Source organism: Semicossyphus pulcher, unplaced genomic scaffold (genome assembly GCF_022749685.1).
Source record: "Semicossyphus pulcher isolate SPU_LCO1_2020_fin unplaced genomic scaffold, fSemPul1.0.p SCAF_17, whole genome shotgun sequence".
Lineage (NCBI taxonomy): Eukaryota > Metazoa > Chordata > Actinopteri > Labriformes > Labridae > Semicossyphus > Semicossyphus pulcher.
The window spans coordinates 22,230,868-22,248,383 of NW_027211681.1; the positions used below are offsets into that span (position 1 = coordinate 22,230,868).

General features: G+C 38.6%; 2 protein-coding genes across 5 annotated transcripts; one reads left to right on the plus strand and one right to left on the minus strand.

Moving 5' to 3' along the window:
- The first annotated feature begins 786 nt into the window (after window positions 1–786).
- Window positions 787–6,468, plus strand: LOC138594838 (intercellular adhesion molecule 1-like). Of its 2 annotated transcripts, XM_069666087.1 has the most exons (6): window positions 787–993; window positions 1,582–1,851; window positions 1,963–2,295; window positions 3,826–3,908; window positions 4,009–4,083; window positions 5,710–6,468. In XM_069666087.1, exons 1-5 carry the CDS (start codon window positions 921–923, stop codon window positions 4,033–4,035), a joined length of 786 nt encoding a protein of 261 aa, XP_069522188.1. In that variant the 5' UTR covers window positions 787–920; the 3' UTR covers window positions 4,036–4,083; window positions 5,710–6,468. The 2 variants fall into 2 exon arrangements, with proteins under 2 accessions (XP_069522188.1, XP_069522187.1); XM_069666086.1 differs by having other exon boundaries at window positions 3,826–4,083.
- Window positions 6,469–7,554: 1,086 nt separating this feature from the next.
- Window positions 7,555–15,528, minus strand: LOC138594195 (uncharacterized). Of its 3 annotated transcripts, none has more exons than XM_069665203.1 (7): window positions 15,408–15,528; window positions 13,904–13,975; window positions 11,449–11,505; window positions 10,658–10,759; window positions 10,243–10,344; window positions 9,887–9,988; window positions 7,555–9,347 (listed from the first exon to the last, which is right to left on the minus strand). In XM_069665203.1, the coding sequence occupies exons 1-7, from the start codon at window positions 15,460–15,462 to the stop codon at window positions 9,202–9,204; spliced, it is 636 nt and encodes a 211-aa protein (XP_069521304.1). In that variant the 5' UTR covers window positions 15,463–15,528; the 3' UTR covers window positions 7,555–9,201. The 3 variants fall into 3 exon arrangements, with proteins under 3 accessions (XP_069521304.1, XP_069521306.1, XP_069521305.1); XM_069665205.1 differs by lacking the exons at window positions 13,904–13,975; window positions 15,408–15,528 and adding exons at window positions 12,101–12,134; window positions 12,218–12,456 and having other exon boundaries at window positions 11,449–11,502; XM_069665204.1 differs by lacking the exons at window positions 13,904–13,975; window positions 15,408–15,528 and adding exons at window positions 12,101–12,134; window positions 12,218–12,456.
- Window positions 15,529–17,516: the final 1,988 nt, after the last annotated feature.

Consider the following 17,516-nt stretch of genomic DNA (forward strand, 5'->3'; position numbering starts at 1 on the left):
AGCAGATCATGATGTCTGTATCAAGTCTTTTCTTTCTGCTGCCATGGTCCTTGTGCTGCTCAAATCATTTCAAAGAGTTTCACTGGATAATCCACAGATTTCACTTTGACATTTAGACTTGCCACAATAGAAAAAGCTCAGATGTAGGCTAGCTACTGAAATTAATCATAGCTCACTTTTACTAATTGTCCCATGTGCCATTATGTTCATTGAATAAATTAAACTGGTGCTTTCCTTGCGATGGAAAGTAAAATCTCATCAAAAGAATCTTAATTTCAAATACACTTTACACAGAGACTTTTTGTTTTCTGATATTAAGCTTCAGTTGATGGTATAGATTTGTATTTTTCAGGGTTTGTGCTTGTTGATTTCTTGATTATGTGTACATTTTTGGGCAGGGTAAGCCCTTCCTTTGATTGCCCTCAAGTTGATCATTTGCTATAAATGCCCATCAGGTCATGACTTATATAACGGATGTAGTATTATGCAGTAAAGTGTAAAAAATAAAACTTAAAAGCTCTAATTAAAATAAAGAAATCCCAACTACTAGTAATTTATATTACTTTTTTTAATTTGGCGTCATAAGATTGTACTCAAAGCAGTCAGTAGAGTAAATATATTAGAGGTACAAGCAACAGCAAAGTGAAGTAAATGTTTTGGGAGCAGCTTAGGGAGGGGGGTTGTATACACCAGGACCATCTCCGGAGACATTCCTGACCGGTACCTAAGAAAAGCCATACTTTCACTTTCAAAGTTAGAGTCTTTGAAGAGGCAGGGAAAGGAACATAGAGAGGATGTGTGGCTGCTCTGCCAGCATTGTTTGACCGCCATATAAGGGTAAAAGAAAGGAGTGGACTCAGACACTCTCAACTTTTGGTTCGACAATAAATATACATTCGCTTTAAAGAAAAGACTGAATAATGTTCTTTCGTATAATTCTTCTGGTTGTTACTTGGATGATTTTTCTGCATGATGTTCATGTGTCCAGCTGTGGTAAGTGAAGTTTCCCATCTATCGCTAAGAAGTTTTGTTGTTTTTGTTTGTTCCAAAAACTATTTTCTTTAGTGCAGTGCAGCTCTTGTAACTAATCTGAATATATTTCATGCAAACTTTTTTTTTCCTTTTTCACATTTGACTTTTCTTTTGTGATTCCTTTGGACATCTATCCTTACGCATTATATTGTTATATTATTATTGTTGAATAATTGTTCGGAAACAAGTATCTTGGGAAAATAATGACTTTAACAACATAACTTCATAATCTGGAATAATAATTGATATTTGTGTGGATATTGTTTAGTTATGTTGCAAAATTAAAAATTGTGTTTGTATTGTAAAACTTTTTTTTTTTTCTGGCTGCAAAAGCAGGTCAATCGCTACTTTCAGTCAACATCACACTATAATTTGAATTTACTGGGCAACATAACATTTCATCAATAACAGTAGATTTTCTATTGTCTATAAGAAAACATGAACAAGCAAAGCTATGAGCAGCAGTAGCTCTTTTGTGTATCAACAATTCTTAGTGTTAATACATCCAGCGGTTTAAAATACTGTCTCATTTAATGTGTCTGTTTACAGATCCTAACTGTGCAGATAAACCTGTGTTCACTCCATCCGAACTGGTAGTGAAGTATGGTGACCCAGCGTCTGCCAGCTGCTCTGTGTGTCAGCACGAATGCCACGGCAACTTATTTGATATAGAAAGTGCTGTGGGACAGAAGGAAACAAATGGAACCAACATTTCATGGACCGTTGACAGATTGACTGAATGGGAACTATCTCTGCTGTGCTATCGTAACAATGCTACTGATTACCAGTGTTGTACATACCTGCCTTTAACTCTCTACAGTAAGTAAACTTGCTGAAGAAAAAAGTACTTTAATCTCAAAGCATTTTGGGTGTTTAGAATTATTCAGTTTTTACGGTGTGTAATACCTACATCTCCGTTTGTCTCCACAGAGCCTCCAGATAATGTCTTCATCAGCTTAATTAACCACACAGGGCCGATGCATGAGGACCATGCATACACTCTGCAGTGTACTGTACAGGATGTTGCTCCTGCTGAAAAGCTCATTGTGATCTTCTACAGAGGACGGACAGTACTGGGTGAAGTGCAATCAAAGAATAAGAAAGTAAAGAAACCAGTGACTGAGATCTTCACTTTTAACATCAACCCCAGAGCAGAAGATGATGGAGCACAGTACTGGTGTCAAGCTAAGCTGCAACTGGGACCTGAAGGACCACAGCCCCCTCCTGTGTGGATGTCACCAAATACCACTGCAACTGTGCACCGTAAGACTGAAAAAAATCACAGTAAAAAAAAATACTGTATTGAGCCAAAACCCCAAAGTACCAAAAACCTTACTTTCACACAAATATAGCAAAATAAACACACAAAATGACACATACAATAAGACAGCTTTTAAAAATGTTAATCTTTGGATCAAATGTCTCTTCTTTTCCTATACGAGAAAGTTCCCAATTTTGGAAAAATACAATTGCTGGCTGTCTTGCTTTAAGTTAAATGAGAGGATTGACACCACTTCCATGTCTGTACTGTAAATGTAAAGCAAGATAATATAGAACTTTATCAAACCCAAAGGAAATTATAGTGCCAGATAGCTCCAAAAGTACAGTATAAAATTAGAGAAATACATATAATAGTTTTAGTTTTTAGTGCCTGTCTGTGTTACTGTGTTTAACCTGTCCAAGTGTGGCATGTCAATTTGTGTGTCTGTACAAATCCCTTGTATGTGCCCACATACTTGGCCAATGACACAGATTCTGATTCTATAAATATCAACATGGATACAAATATAAATGTGGCCAGAAAGTATTATTGCTCATAATGAACATAATATAACCTGATACTGAAAGTGTTTTTGCACATGATATCCGAAGTAGCACATAGCTAATTAGCTAAGTAAGACTGTAAACGGCAAGAGTGGTTCTCTCCAAAGGTAACACAGTCTGCTAACCAGTACTTTTAAATATGTTAAACTATAATAGAGGTACCAAAAAATTTGGATAAACACTCCCCGCTCTTTCCCTCCCTGAAAGATTTAAAGATTTTAAGTTTAACCAAAATGGCTGTGGCTAATGTTGTTGTCATAGCATAAGCAAGAAAATGTCAATTCACACTGAGATGTAGGTTAGCTAATGTTAACAGTACAAAAAAAGCTATCCTAACCTTTCTAACAGCCACAGCAATAGGTACAAAAAAATCCTTAGTAGTTATGTTTAGTAGTTATCGACTAATCACAGCTACAACCACAATCACAGCCTCAGCAGCTAGTAATAAGCCTCCGCTAGTTAGCATAACATTAGCTGCCAGCAATTTTTGGGACAGTAGTCTATGAAGTAATTGCCTTCAGTGACTATGAGACTTAAATCTTTCAACCACCTTCTCATCTCAACATTATGACTAGAGTTAATACAAATTACAGGGGCAAACAGATATTAGCTAAGGTTATTGTGATATTAATACTAACCTTGAACCACATTACAAGCTAACTGCTCGGCCCTGCCAAAGAAAATTGTGTGCCTCTGTAAATGTAGCCCACTGATTAACACCTTAACCTTTTGAATTAACAAGGGTAGCTGTTACCCGTTTTCAGTGTACATATGCTAAGCTATCTTGCTGCAGGCCTTTAAAGACATAAGAGTGGAATCATTCTTCTTATCTAACTCTCTGAAGGACGCGAAAAAGCTCCAAAAGAGCCAAAACTAGTCTTTTGATGACCGACATGTATTTCTTTTTGCAATATTAACAGATGTTTTATTTTCTGTCTCTTTCATTTTCCTTCTTTAATAAACTGACAGATAAGCCTCAACTAAAGGGTTCCTCACATCCTCATCCAATCACAATAACAGAAGGAAATACTCTACAGCTGAACTGCACCGCTGTAGGAAACCCCCCCCCCACATACACCTGGAAATACCCGTTTGCTAACGATTCCCTCCTCCGCAACAGCGTTCTCACTATCAACTCTGTAACTTCTGCAGATCAAGGGCAGTACACCTGTTCTGTAAGCAACAAGGTAGCGACTATCACTGTGCAGTTTAATGTGGTTGTCCAAGGTGAGTTGAATCTTCTACTGTTTTCTGTCTCTTAACCTTAACCTAAAGTTTTGATTTCATTCATTTTAAAAACACACCGACAGCAGGAGTTGCCACATTGATATGCTTAATAATGCATATATTATCTTAAAGGTCCAATGTACAGTAGAGAAAACAATTTTAGTGACACTGATGGGTGGGAAGGGAACTGCAGTCAACTTCCTGTTGCTCACTCTCGCACTGTTAGCATCCTGAGGATCTGCCAAAACAGTGACGTGACACACAAGAGACTGAACATTTCATCACACTTTGCTTCGTAAAGTTACATCAGGCAAATCAACACCATTAGTCATTATATCTAAATAAGTTTCATGGATCACAAAACTGTTGAAGTAAAGTAAATTCAGCCAACAAACTCATACGTTCATAAATGTTAGCAAGCAAGCGCGCTAACGTTTGCAAGCTACACACTGCAAAAATTGCATTGGATGCTTCATAATGTTATCAAAGACATTAATTTGCTCTATGAAATCAAATTTACCATCCAGATCAGCCCCTGGAACCTGGATAATTATCTGACCCCTATCGACTCAAGCCAGTATTCTGCGGTAAAAGCTAGCAGATGAGTCGCCAGTGTTATTGAGCAAGCTAACTTCAGTAACAAACCAGAAAAATGTCCCTATATGAATTGCCCTACAGATGGCCATCCCCCAATACCTCTTTCCCACCAAAATGTGTGTGTTGACACAGGTTTGTCAGACCCATGAAGACCCGCTAATAAATGCCGATTGTCTCTTTTCCAATTGCCAGTGAAGTATCCTCCTGTCGGACTCTTTTCTGCTGCGTCACCGTCTGACGTCACAAACACGCCGGAAACCTGCCACCTTATTTCTTCTTCCCCTCGAATCAGAAGAAGCTCTCTCACCTCGCTGTCTCGCCAGTGTTGCTGCATCTTGCACGAAAACGAAAGAACAAATTTTCTGTTGTATGTTTTCTTCTGTATTTACACGACAGCGACCAGAACTTTAATGTAAGGCATAGCGCCGGAAAGGGGGGCGGAGATTAGCGTGTCGGCCCGGGTTTTGTGTTCCATTATTGCCGATCATTACCCGGGTCTACTGCAGAGTCATTTGACCCGGGTCTGAATGCCAATGTAGCCTTTCCCACTAAGCAAAAAAAACGGGTGTTAGCGGATTTTTTGACCAGTGGGAAAGCGGTTCAAGAGTTCAGTTGTGCTTTCCAAGCATTGATGGGTTTCTGTAAAGCTCTAGACCACCTCTATATGAAGTGTCACGATTAACTTGTTGTCATTTGAGCAGACTTCTGATATTTAAATATAAAAAACCCAATCCTTTCCTGGATTTGAGAATGTGAGGTGTATTTAAACTAAGTGATGTAGGGCTCTCGGCAGCATGTACTATTTGTTAATGTATGCAGTTGCAGTATACTTAAATCTGATAATCCTTCCGTCATTTTCAGGGCTCTGTAATATGCCATCAATGACATGAATGTAAATATGATAATGTAAGGTGCTACTACTAGTACTGAAGGAGATACAATACATCTGACCAGACAAAATGACAAACAAAAGAGGAAACGTAGTTGATGTCACTCCTTTTTTCAAGATGTCTGTCTATTTCTTCGTAGGTCTTGAGTTGCCACCGCCAACAACACCCAGCCCGAAAACACCAATCAAAGTAACTACAACAGCCACAAGTTATACTAAAGTACGGAACAAATGTACCAGCAGCAAACCGATTCACAGGTTCATATTGTGTTTTATGCTTTTATTCTCTGCTCTTGTTTGAGTTAATTCCCAGAGAATATGAAAGGTTTGTTTATAAACAAGAAAATCGTGTGAGATTTTTGTAACTAAATAATTGAACAATGAAAGGCATTTTATCCATATCCTGTATATCCTACATCCAACGTCAATACATTTAAGTCTCTAGGCTTGAGAAGGCAGGCTGTTTCGAAAGGACACTTACTTTTTCAGTATAGTGCTGATATTAACCACAGTTATATTTTTTATCTTTTGTTTATATGCATTTTCTGGAAACATACCTCATATCGTAAGAACTCTCCACAAAAATACAATAACACACTTCACAAATATCCACAGATATCCTGCAAACTTACTGTAGGAACCAGTTGAACACCAGTTGTAAGACACAACACTCACACACTTTGTCCTAACAGGAGATTTATCTTTTGCATGTTTAGTCTTACACTCATTACAAACATACACAAGACTGTTGTAAAATCTTTATGTTTTTGTACTCAAATTTAAAACGCAGAAATACTGTAAAACAAAAATGTGTTTTTCTGTTTACCAAGCATACACCCAACAGACTCAAAGTTGGATGTGTTTTATAACAACAAAAAATAAAAATGTTCTGCACTGTTCTGTTGTTGTCACTCATCTTGCTGTAGAGACGCTCATCCTGACAGGTAGAAATATCAATAAAAATCGATAGATAAATAGGTCTTCCGTACATATTGACAAGGAGGGTAGCTCATTTTGACAGGTAGAAAATAGACGAAAATTGAGTAATACCACTTGTTAAAGTTATCCTTTAATGTTAGTTTAGATTTTTCAGACAAATGGCCACTACAGTCACCATATATGTACACTACAAACAGTCATACCTTTCACTTTGTCTGGAGTAAAAACAACAGTTGAATTCAGATTAAGCCTGAGTTAATTTTTTGATCATAAAATATAAAATAATAATAAATAAAATACCTTGTTTTGTGTGTGTTTGTTAGATTTGGTGAGAGTCCATACAGCTACATTTTGGATCTCTGGGTGGATCAGTGGCTTTGTTCCACTTCTTGGTGCTTCCTGTGATTGTTCAATTTAACTTGTTTGTCACTGAAGTTCAGTTAGATTCTGCTTGCAACTATTTTTTTGGAATGATTTTATTTCTGTTTAACGAGATAATCAACCAGTCATCCTCAGGTTGAAAAAAAAAAAGGTTTAGTGTAATGTTTATCAGAGATCAGGAGTGTCATGCCAGCATATTATCTCTTTATCTCGAGAAATCTTTCTTCTGTTTTCTCAAGATAATGAGATAAATCACAAGAAAACAAGCATGATTATTGAGAAACTTAAATAAATTAAGTCATGATTATGAGATGAAACTGTACACACAGACTTCTTTTTAGTTATGAAGCTCATGGACTCGACTCCAGAACTCTCTCTTTTCTGGCTTCGTCCAGGTTCTTCAAGAGCCTTCCTTATTCTAACAACATTAAAGACAGATGGATTTTTAGTAAATATGATATATATTTCCTAACATTCACATAAACAAGTTTATTATACTGTAGCAATACCACAGTTCAGTATTTAAAGTTTGTTTGTATCAACTGGCATAGGTAAACTTTTCAGTGAGAAGACATTGTTGACATTATGTCCACAGTGAAAATTACTGTTAAATTAAAATTTTAAAAAAAGAACAGAGATTTTTGTTTAATAAAATGTTTTATTGGAAAATAATTAATGATGTACATAAAATGTAAAAAACAAAACAGTAATCAAATCTGTTTGTATGGATTTTGAAAAGCCAAGTTTGCAAAAAAAAAGTCTAAATAAAAAACTTAAAAGCTGCAATTATATAGAAAAAAGAAATTCCTACTACTGCTACAACACTACTAAATCAAAACTATTTTCTATTTTAGATTATTTTCACTTTTTGTTTGGCTTCATAAAATAAGAGTCAGAGCAATCAGCAGAGTAAATATATTGGAGGTACTCTAGAGACATTCCTGACCGGTATCTAAACAAAGCCATACTTTCACTTTGTAAAATTAGAATCTTTGGAGCGACAAAAGGGGAAAACAAGCTGCACTGCCAGCATTGTTTGACCACAACATGGGCGTGAAAGAAAAGAGTGGACTCAGTCACGTTCAATTTTTTGTTTGACAATATAAATCTGTCCTTAAAGAAAAGACGGAAAAATGTTATTTCGTATAATTCTTCTGGTTGTAACATTGATGATTTTCCTACGTGATTCTAATGTGTCCAGCTGTGGTAAGTGAAAAGAATCTGCCTCAGGTGGGGCGTCCCAAGGAAATATAAGAACATGCTCTGTGAAGGTGAATTCAGTCTCTACTGCCCTTTACTTTAATTGTCAGTGGTCCGAGAGGACTCAGGCCTCATCTGGCCTGGGTCTTTTTAGACACGACAGAATCTCCTAGAAAAACTGTTGCTATCGTAGCATTTTCTAAAGTCAATCAGAAGTTGAGGTAAAGAAGAAGAAACGGAAAGCAGTTCAAGTGTGAATATTTTACATCATTTCTGACAGAACAGGTTATGCTCCAGAGCAGGTTATGTCTGAGATAAGAGTTCAACCTGTACTAAACACAGCCTACTGATCAATCAGGTCTCTTGATTCAGTATAGCTCTGTGAGCTGTTAGTGAAAGGGAGGAGGGAGAGAGGGCGGTAAAACACTTCCGCTTTACCATATGATTTTAAGAAATAGGTCATGAAAGATATTCATGAAGCTTTACTGATATACAACAGAGACTGATAAAACATTGAAGCCTGAAGTACTTTTGTAGCTACTTATAAAATATGAAAGCAAGTATTTGTACCGTTTTAAATTGTGGTTTTATATTTATTTTTATTTGCTCCATGGATCCGTTTGATACGGCTGGGCGGAGAGAATAAGTCTAAATTTGTCATCAAAGCAACAAAAATACATCTCTGAAATGTATTAATCTAATGTAATACATGAGTGTTATAATAAATATATCATGCTCTAATGATGGAGCAGTGATATTATTATATTTACACAGTCTGCGTTTTTCTGCTTTTTGTCCTTCCTGCATTTGGCAGCTGCAGCTGGGTGGATTTTAATCTGGATTATGTGTAATTTAATCATATCTTTCTAAAATCATAGTTTGCTCTGAGTTTGTAAAATATGCCGATCAGCTGACGACAGACTTGCCTGTGTTTAGATTGGTCATTTGCTCCAAAAACGCCCCTTTTATGTGGACGTACTCATAGATACCCTGGGTAGACTTATCGAGTTGATAACCAGTGATCTCCTCTGTCGGGTTAAGTGAAGCCAGTTAAGGGAAAGATACCCTGGGTATGTTGAACTCGCTTCATAGTAAAGGCGCCAGGTGTAGGCCTATTGCTTGTCATCTGTGTACAGGCTTCTGCAGGGGGCGGTAAGGCCAACTAACGGAACCACCCCGGAGTAGGAGGAGCTGGGGTGTCCCACAGGTAAGCCATTCAGTCGTTCAGCTCCTTCTGAATCTGCCCGCTGAGACTCGTCTGTGTGTTGATTGAGGAGGAAAGGGACAAAACAAGACAACAACCATTAATGCAAAAACAAACATATTTAGCAAATAGGATGTCCTGAAAAGAAATGTTGGAATTTTCTCTAAGTACCCTTTTACACTTTGTTTCTGAGTGTTAGATAAGAAGAATGATCCCATGTTAATCTCTTTACATTAAAGTATAGCCTAGCCTAGCATAAAGACTGACAACTGTGTCTCAGCTGTAGCTAAACCTGGCTATTGGGGTTGGTGCAGGTTAGGCGCTAAAAACAGAACTTGGCTGGATTTAAAGCAGCGGAGATGTATCAGGCAGAAGAATCGTAACCACTGAAGACCTAATGGTACATTTCTTTTATGCTAACTATGTGTACAGCTCTCATTATCAGGCTAATATCTGTTTCCCACTGTAGGTTAATGATGTACATTAATCTAGCTAGTGATTAGTGGAAAAAACAAACACGTGCGCACCTGAAAACCGATAGTAAACAGATGACAATCAAAGAAAAATTGTGACATATTTGGAAACTGACTTACTTGCTCTCTTGATCTCCACTACCTTACTGGTAGAGTATGTGATATTAAACATTGCTACTGGAACAGGATCAAGAGGTGCTGGGTCCTTTAGCTGAGGCTTATCTGTGCGTCGATTGATGTAGAGGGGGAACAAACAAGAAAATACAACATGATGATCATACCCATGATAAGTGCAAAAATCCCCAGAAAACCCTTTTCCACTTTCTTTTCAAGAGTTAGATAAGAAAAATGATGCACATTCATGCCTGTACAGTCGAAACCACAACTAGCACCCACTTAGCTTAGCTTAGTATAAAGACTTGAACAGAGTAACCTGTCTCGGCTGTAGCTAACAAAACCTAGCTGGATTGACTTACTTGCTTTCTTGCTCTCCGCTACCTTATTGGGAGAGTTTGTGACATCAGACTTTGCTACTGGAACAGTATCAAGAGGTGCTGGGTCCTTCAGCTGAGGCTTATCTGTGCGTCGATTGAAGAAGAAGAAGACAACACAAGATGATACAACACCCATGATTAATGCAAAAAAATCAAACAAGTGCACACTTACAGATAGATTAGCTAATAGGTGGTAATCAAAAGAATACTGTAGGTACCCTTTCACACTTTCTTTTCCAGTGTTAGACATGAAGAATGATACCAAATTCATGTCTGTACAGTAGATATGAAACCACAGCTAGCGACCAGATAGCTTAGCCTAGCATAAAGGCTGGAAATGGAGAAACAGCTAGCCTGTCTCGGCTGTAGCTAACAAAACCTAGCAGGATTGACTTACTTGCTTTCTTGCTCTCCACTACCTTATTGGGAGAGTTTGTGACATCAGACTTTGCTACTGGAACAGTATCAAGAGGTGCTGGGTCCTTCAGCTGAGGCTTATCTGTGCGTCGATTGAAGAAGAAGAAGAAGAAGACACAAGATGATACAACACCCATGATTAATGCAAAAAAATCAAACAAGTGCACACTTACAGATAGATTAGCTAATAGGTGGTCATCAAAAGAATACTGTAGGTACCCTTTCACACTTTCTTTTCCAGTGTTAGACATGAAGAATGATACCAAATTCATGTCTGTACAGTAGATATGAAACCACAGCTAGCGACCAGATAGCTTAGCCTAGCATAAAGGCTGGAAATGGAGAAACAGCCAGCCTGTCTCAGCTGTAGCTAGCTTAAAGCTAGCTGCTTACATAACTTTACTGGTTTTATAGCAGTGGACATCTATCAGGCAGAAGAACTGTAACAGTTTAGCACCGATGACAGACTAATGGTACATTTATTTGATGCTAACTCTAAGTGCAGCTCTTCAGTTAGCAAGTGTTTATTTTAAGCTAACGTCTGTCTGCCACTGTAGGTTGAGAAATATCATTTATATCCTCATTAATTGCTTAACTTAAGGTATGAGTTGATGTCGAGGTGATAGTCGAGTGGTAGTGATCGAGTAGTAGTGTTGGTACCGAGTTTCAGTTGGTTATAAATGGAAAAAGCAAACACGTGCACACCTGAAAACAGATAGGTACACAGATGATAATCAAAGGAAAAGTTTGATAGTTTGGAAATGGACTTACTTGCTTCCGCGCTTCCCAATACCTTACTGGGGGAGATTGGGGCATCAGCCTTCACTACTGGTTTGGATAGAATGTATTTAGACATATTAATTAATAAAACAACCTTTAAACTTCACAATACCTTTTAAAGACAATTTTTAAACAAACCATGGCCGCGTTTCCCAGATTCGTTAAGAAGCTCTTAAGCGCTAAGAGCTTCTTAGGAGAAGCTGTGAAAGAAGGACGTGTTTCCCAGAGTCGTTCTTAGCTTAAGAAGATCTTTCACTAAGAAGGAAATGTAAGATCAGCCTGACCCACTCTTAACAGCCTTCTTAACGACCAAACGCTCACTGCTGCAGCCGCGTCAGGGAAAGTTATATCTGACACTCAAAGGAATACTAAAACCATGCGTAATGATGAATGTGCGCCCACAGCTGCAGAACACTGACGCAAGAAAAATAATAGCATAAGAAGAAAAATAACGATATAAAAATAAAGAATTGCTCATGTGTTCTTGTAGCTACATAAATAAAATGAATCATCATTACTATCACTCATTACGTTTTCACACACATTCGGCATCTGCATATGAGTTTACATTAGCTATAAAAACATCAACAACCCTGTTGATAGTTTATTAAAAAAAACAAAGAGAAACAAAAAGCAGTGGCACCGCTGTCGTTACTGGGCGTCTGCATCTGCATCACCTGCAATGAAGGGAGATTGATTAGTGAAATTGAACGGGATACATTGTGCAATGCGGAGAAAAAAAAATAGAAATGCCCCTTACCTCCATCCTGGGGGAGAATTATTGGGACCGAGATGGAGGGACGGTTGAACTGCGCCTCGGCAAGTGCCAGCTGTCTCCGGTGCAGCTCCAACTTCTGGCGTTCGATCTGCACCATCTCCTCCTGGAGGGCAGTCTGTCTCTCCAGTTGGCCCTCTATCCCCCGCAGCACCGCCAGTTTCTCCCTCTCGAGACGCACCAGCGTCTCGCTGCAGGTACAGGTCGTTATGGGGGGCCGCCCTGTTAAGCCTCCCCGCATGCGGACACCGGGCCCTGCTGGTTGGCGCGCGGGGACAGGGCTCGGTTGTGGGGGGTCGTCCTCTCCTGGGGACGTGTATGTCGCCGCTCTGCTCCCAGATGGCTCCTCCTCCTCCTCCTCCTCCTCGCCCTCGCTGTTTTCTGAGAGGCCCTCGTCCCCCAGAAGATCGATGCCCCCACTAATGCCTTCAGAGGCCGTCTTTCCAATTATGGATAGGACTTTTTCCTCGTCCGGAGTGAGGGTTGTAGCACCAGGTGCGCCACCACCCGTGCCCATGCTCTCTCGCCTCACCTTTGCACTTTTTTTTTGGTTTGGCTTTGGAACTCCTGCCACTTCTTTCTTACAGCACCCCAGTCTCGCAGGCCACAGGGACTAGAGGGGGACATCTTTTGGGCTATGGCCTGCCAAATTCGGTTCTTTAATGCGATGTTTTTTTTGCCCTTTGTTCCCCCAAATAACACATCACGGTGCTGCCAGACCTCGTCCACTAATACGGCCATCTCCTCTGCGGTAAACGAGGGTGACCTCTTGTTTCGTTTGCTGGCTGCTTTTTCCATTCTCACATGTGTGTGCCTAGCCACAGGGGGGTATATATGCGTTAATGGGCTTGATTACTACTTGGATACACCTGTTAGCTGTGATCACACACACACACGCGCGCGCGTAGCCTAATTGCACCTGTGTGTGGGGACCACAGGGTGTTGTGTGTGATTTATGCGCTGATAAAGTGGTGGGTGATTGATTTGCCTGGCATCGATTGATTTAGTTTCAGCACCACGGCGGTGGACAGCTCCCACTAAGAGCTTCTTAAGAAGCTTCTTTGGCGGGATCTTAAGAAGGCAGTTAAGAACGCGTCTGGGAAACACCCCTATCTTAGCGCTCCTTCTTAGCCGAACCCTTCTTAAGAGCCTTCTTAAGTCCTTAAGAACGATCGAATCTGGGAAACGCGGCCCATGTCATTTCACAGACAATTGACATATGTGGTTTTTCATTTGTGGCACCCTTAATACACCAGGCTTAAAATACATTGGCAGGCCTATTCCCAAAAGGTATAGGAGTTAAGATTATTAGATAAATGGTCAGTGAATTAAAGCCAAAGTTTCTTGGCTGATGGTGGCCATGATTTTGGACAGATTTTGGCCAGCTGCATTGCATTGCTGTTTCTCAGTGCCTCAAGGCTACCAATGTTTTCAACCTATGCAAATGAGTAAAAAGACCAACATGTTGGAATACAGACGTGTATGTGCATTAATTGTAGCGCCACCTTAAGGCCAATTAGGGACATATTTCTCGTGAAGCATTTGCACATCATGTCCAGTTATGGGAGCAAGTTTTAGGTTTTTGGCTGTTTATCTATGGAAAAAATTAAGTGTCCAAACTTAGAGTAAACAGTGTAGTCAAAGGCAAACCATTTTAACAAATGCACTTACTTGAGGCTGGGCGTGCCATAACCACTGCTGGTCTGGACGGACCGCATATTAGCAAACCTGGAGAAAGTTTAACTATAATGCAGACATTGAAAACATAATTAGGATTTTAAACAGCTCCATGTAAATTGGAACACAGATACACTTTTAAAGCACTTAAACAATAGAACAACTCTTAAAAAATCTGGAAAATTGGGGGTGTAGATTCAGATAAACAGACTGACAAAAACGATTTTTTTAAAATTACATTTTATTTGGAATCACACAGAATAACAGATGGTTATGTAGTCATTATTGGTTAGATAACATCCAAAGTGATACATCCGTTTTGTTTTTTGTTGTTGTTTGTTTTTACTGTATATTAATCAAACTAAACCAAAAAATTACATGGGGTGTTTTTCCATTTATAAATAAATGTAAAATAAGCAGATTTGCTGTTTTAATGTATGTATATCTTTCGTAGCATCATCATTTTGTATTTGGTACACATACACACATGATTGTAACTTGTGCACCGTAACTAAATAGTATGTATATAAATGTTTTATGTCTTTTAGTATTTTACATATGAACACAAAGAAATTACTTTTACTTTAGTAATCGATTAAAGGGGACAGACTGTTGCGGCCAAGATAGTATGGATCTGTATTTGGGTACATTGCTGAGCCATAAATCTATTTGCATAGATATACAGTATATTCACAGGGTGACAGGCTTGTAGTCTGCACAAGCTTTCTCACTTTTAATTTTTGGTAATGACATAAGCTCTGAACCACTGCCTTATCCACCAAACTGGTAACCACTGTGTTACCGCACCTACAGACATGTTGATCTCTGAATAAAATAACTGTTGGCTGTGCACACAGTCATCGCAGGGGCTTTCCACACACGAAACAAAACTGAAAGTTATTTTATATCACTTCTTAGACTGATTTAGATGTTCAAACGCTTGTGTTTTTTAACCCTTTTCTTATATCCCTTTCACTTGTCAAATTTACATGCAGAAATCAAGAAATGTTCTAATTTTTCTTAACTTTCTAACATTCGGGGAATTATGGCATACTGTATTTCCTTGTTAACAAACCATCTAAGCCATTAAATTTAGACTACTTGGCTACAAAATCAAATTCTGCAGAAGCAGCAACCAAAGGACCTGAGTAACTGACATGAACTCATCAGCATCTTACCCTTTTCTAGGTACGGGTGGAGCTGCACAACAAAAAAAGTTAGATATTTTTAACCGTCCAGAACAAATCATAATCTAAACAATCCAGGAAATAGTCTGATCAAGGTCAGCAGAAAGTGGCAATTCAAACCTTTTTTTTAAGCCTCGAAAATCATTGAGGTTTGACTTACATAAAATACATCTTGTAAAAGTACTTCTGAGTTTTTAAGTTATTAAGGCCAAGTTTCAAATTAGTTAAACATGCACAACAAAAAAGAATGATTTTCTGCAACAACCAGTACAGACCATCACAGGAAATATGGGGAAAAACTCTTCACTTACCTGCAGAACACCTGCAGAGCAGCAGAACACTCGTAATGATGCCTACCAACTTCATTATTACCTAATTTAGTTGTTAGACAAATAAAAATGAATTGTTCCACGTAAGTGAAAGGAAAGTGAATATGTCTGCTCCTAATTTTAGACTTGCTTTAATACAGGATTTTCTAACACGTCACATCCTATGTTTTTCTGTGTCCTCAAAGTTATTTTGAAAGTGAAAGCGTGGCATTGTGTTACCAGCCAGGCTCAGGTTTATAGGGGACTTCCACACTCAAAATCAAAACAGAAAGTTTGGTATTACGGGTCAACAAAATCCCCCTCAACTGATTCTTTCAGAGGGACTTTATATAATCTGAGTGCTCCCTCTGTCATCTTCACTCTACTGACTGCTTTTTTGGAGGCCTAATGAAGACTGAAAATAAAACATATAACAGATCAACCTTTACAGTTAGAAATTTTACACATGCAAGAGAAGCCAATCGAAGAGGAAAGCGCGCTCAAGACGAGAACAAAGATCTGACAAGAAAATGGCAACATTTTTATACATCACAATTCTCTTTAATGCAACTTGTTATTCTCTGTTGGTGTACACCCACTCTCCACAAAGATCAACGAGTACAAACACAGTAAATACAAAACATAGAAAATACCATTAATCACAAAACAAATGACATTAAAAAGGCCATAATCTCTGAAAACTAGACGCGTATATATGTGAATGGATAAATAATAATCTATGATGACCAATGCAAATAATGATTGCAGATATTGGACAGCAGAGGGGGATAAAGGAGTAATGGTGAGTGTTACAGGCAGATAAAGCATACAGTGACTTCCTCAAAGCCACAGTGAAAATTCACTCACTAAGTTGGAGCTCAGGGTTCAATATGCTCACAATACAAATCAACAAAAGAATAATACAACCTGATAAACCTGACTAGGTCATTGTTACTTAACCTGTCTTTCACTGTTAATTTCTTTCCAAAAATGTTGTCAAGAAAGGACATTTTTAATGGCCCTATGAATAAAAGCAAGAAACCTGGTGAAGCCGTATGAAAACAATGCTGTGAAACAGTGAAACAACACCCATACACTCCCCTTAAATCCCATCATTCTGATACTTTGTAAGAGTTTGCAGACTTTATGACTGCCCTGTACGTGACCTCATCGGATACATGTGACAGTGCTGAGGTTGCCTCTTGAACATACGTTACCATAAATGTAGTTGTTGATTGCTCAGAGGATCCGTCTGCTCAAGTTTTTTTAAGGTTTCAATGGAAAGCCCGCCCCCACACAACCTAAAACGTCAACCAGTCAAGTCAACTTCCCTTCACATGTTGACCTCATCTCTGAGGAAACAACTTCTGTGTTTCACTTCCGCTTCTTTGCAAAGACGGAAAGTTCATTCTTAAAAGCGGAATTCACAATGTAGTTAAAGGGGTACATACAAAAGGTTATTTTTTCTAGAGGCCTAAATTGAAAGTCATTTATATCATTTTTGACTTAAATCTAAATATTTGTAAAATTGAAAAGACAACTCTGCCAGTGTTTATGTTCTTAGTGAGCATGTTCTTTGGGCTTAAGCTGACTTAAACCAGAGAGGCTTAATTCTTGTAAATATTTTGATTTCAAGCAAGGTCATATTTCACTTATTTAGCTGTTTCAAAGAGATAGTGAGAGAGTGGAGTGAAATGCCTGCAGCTGTTTCAAAGAGATGGTGAGAGAGTGGAGTGAAATGCCTGCAGCCGTTACTCAGATCTGTGTTTATGTTTAAGTGTCAAACTGTTTCAGCATCCTCTCTCCACCTCAAGCTATATCATTTCTGTGAACTTCTCCGCCTTCTTACAAAGAACAAGCTCTCAAAAGACATGCAGAGACAAGTTTAAAAAGGTCAATGAGTAATTAAATACTGTACATGAAGATTACCTATGAAGTTTTAACCTGTTTGTAACTGCCCGTTGAGCCAGTTAACTGGCTGAGGGAGGTCTAAGTTTGAAATTCACAAGGTTATTGACCCACTGTTTCATGACTCAGGCCTATTCCTCTTTTTCTCTTGTAATATGGAGATGAGAAATGTGATACAAGTTTTGTTTATAAGAATTTGTTTCT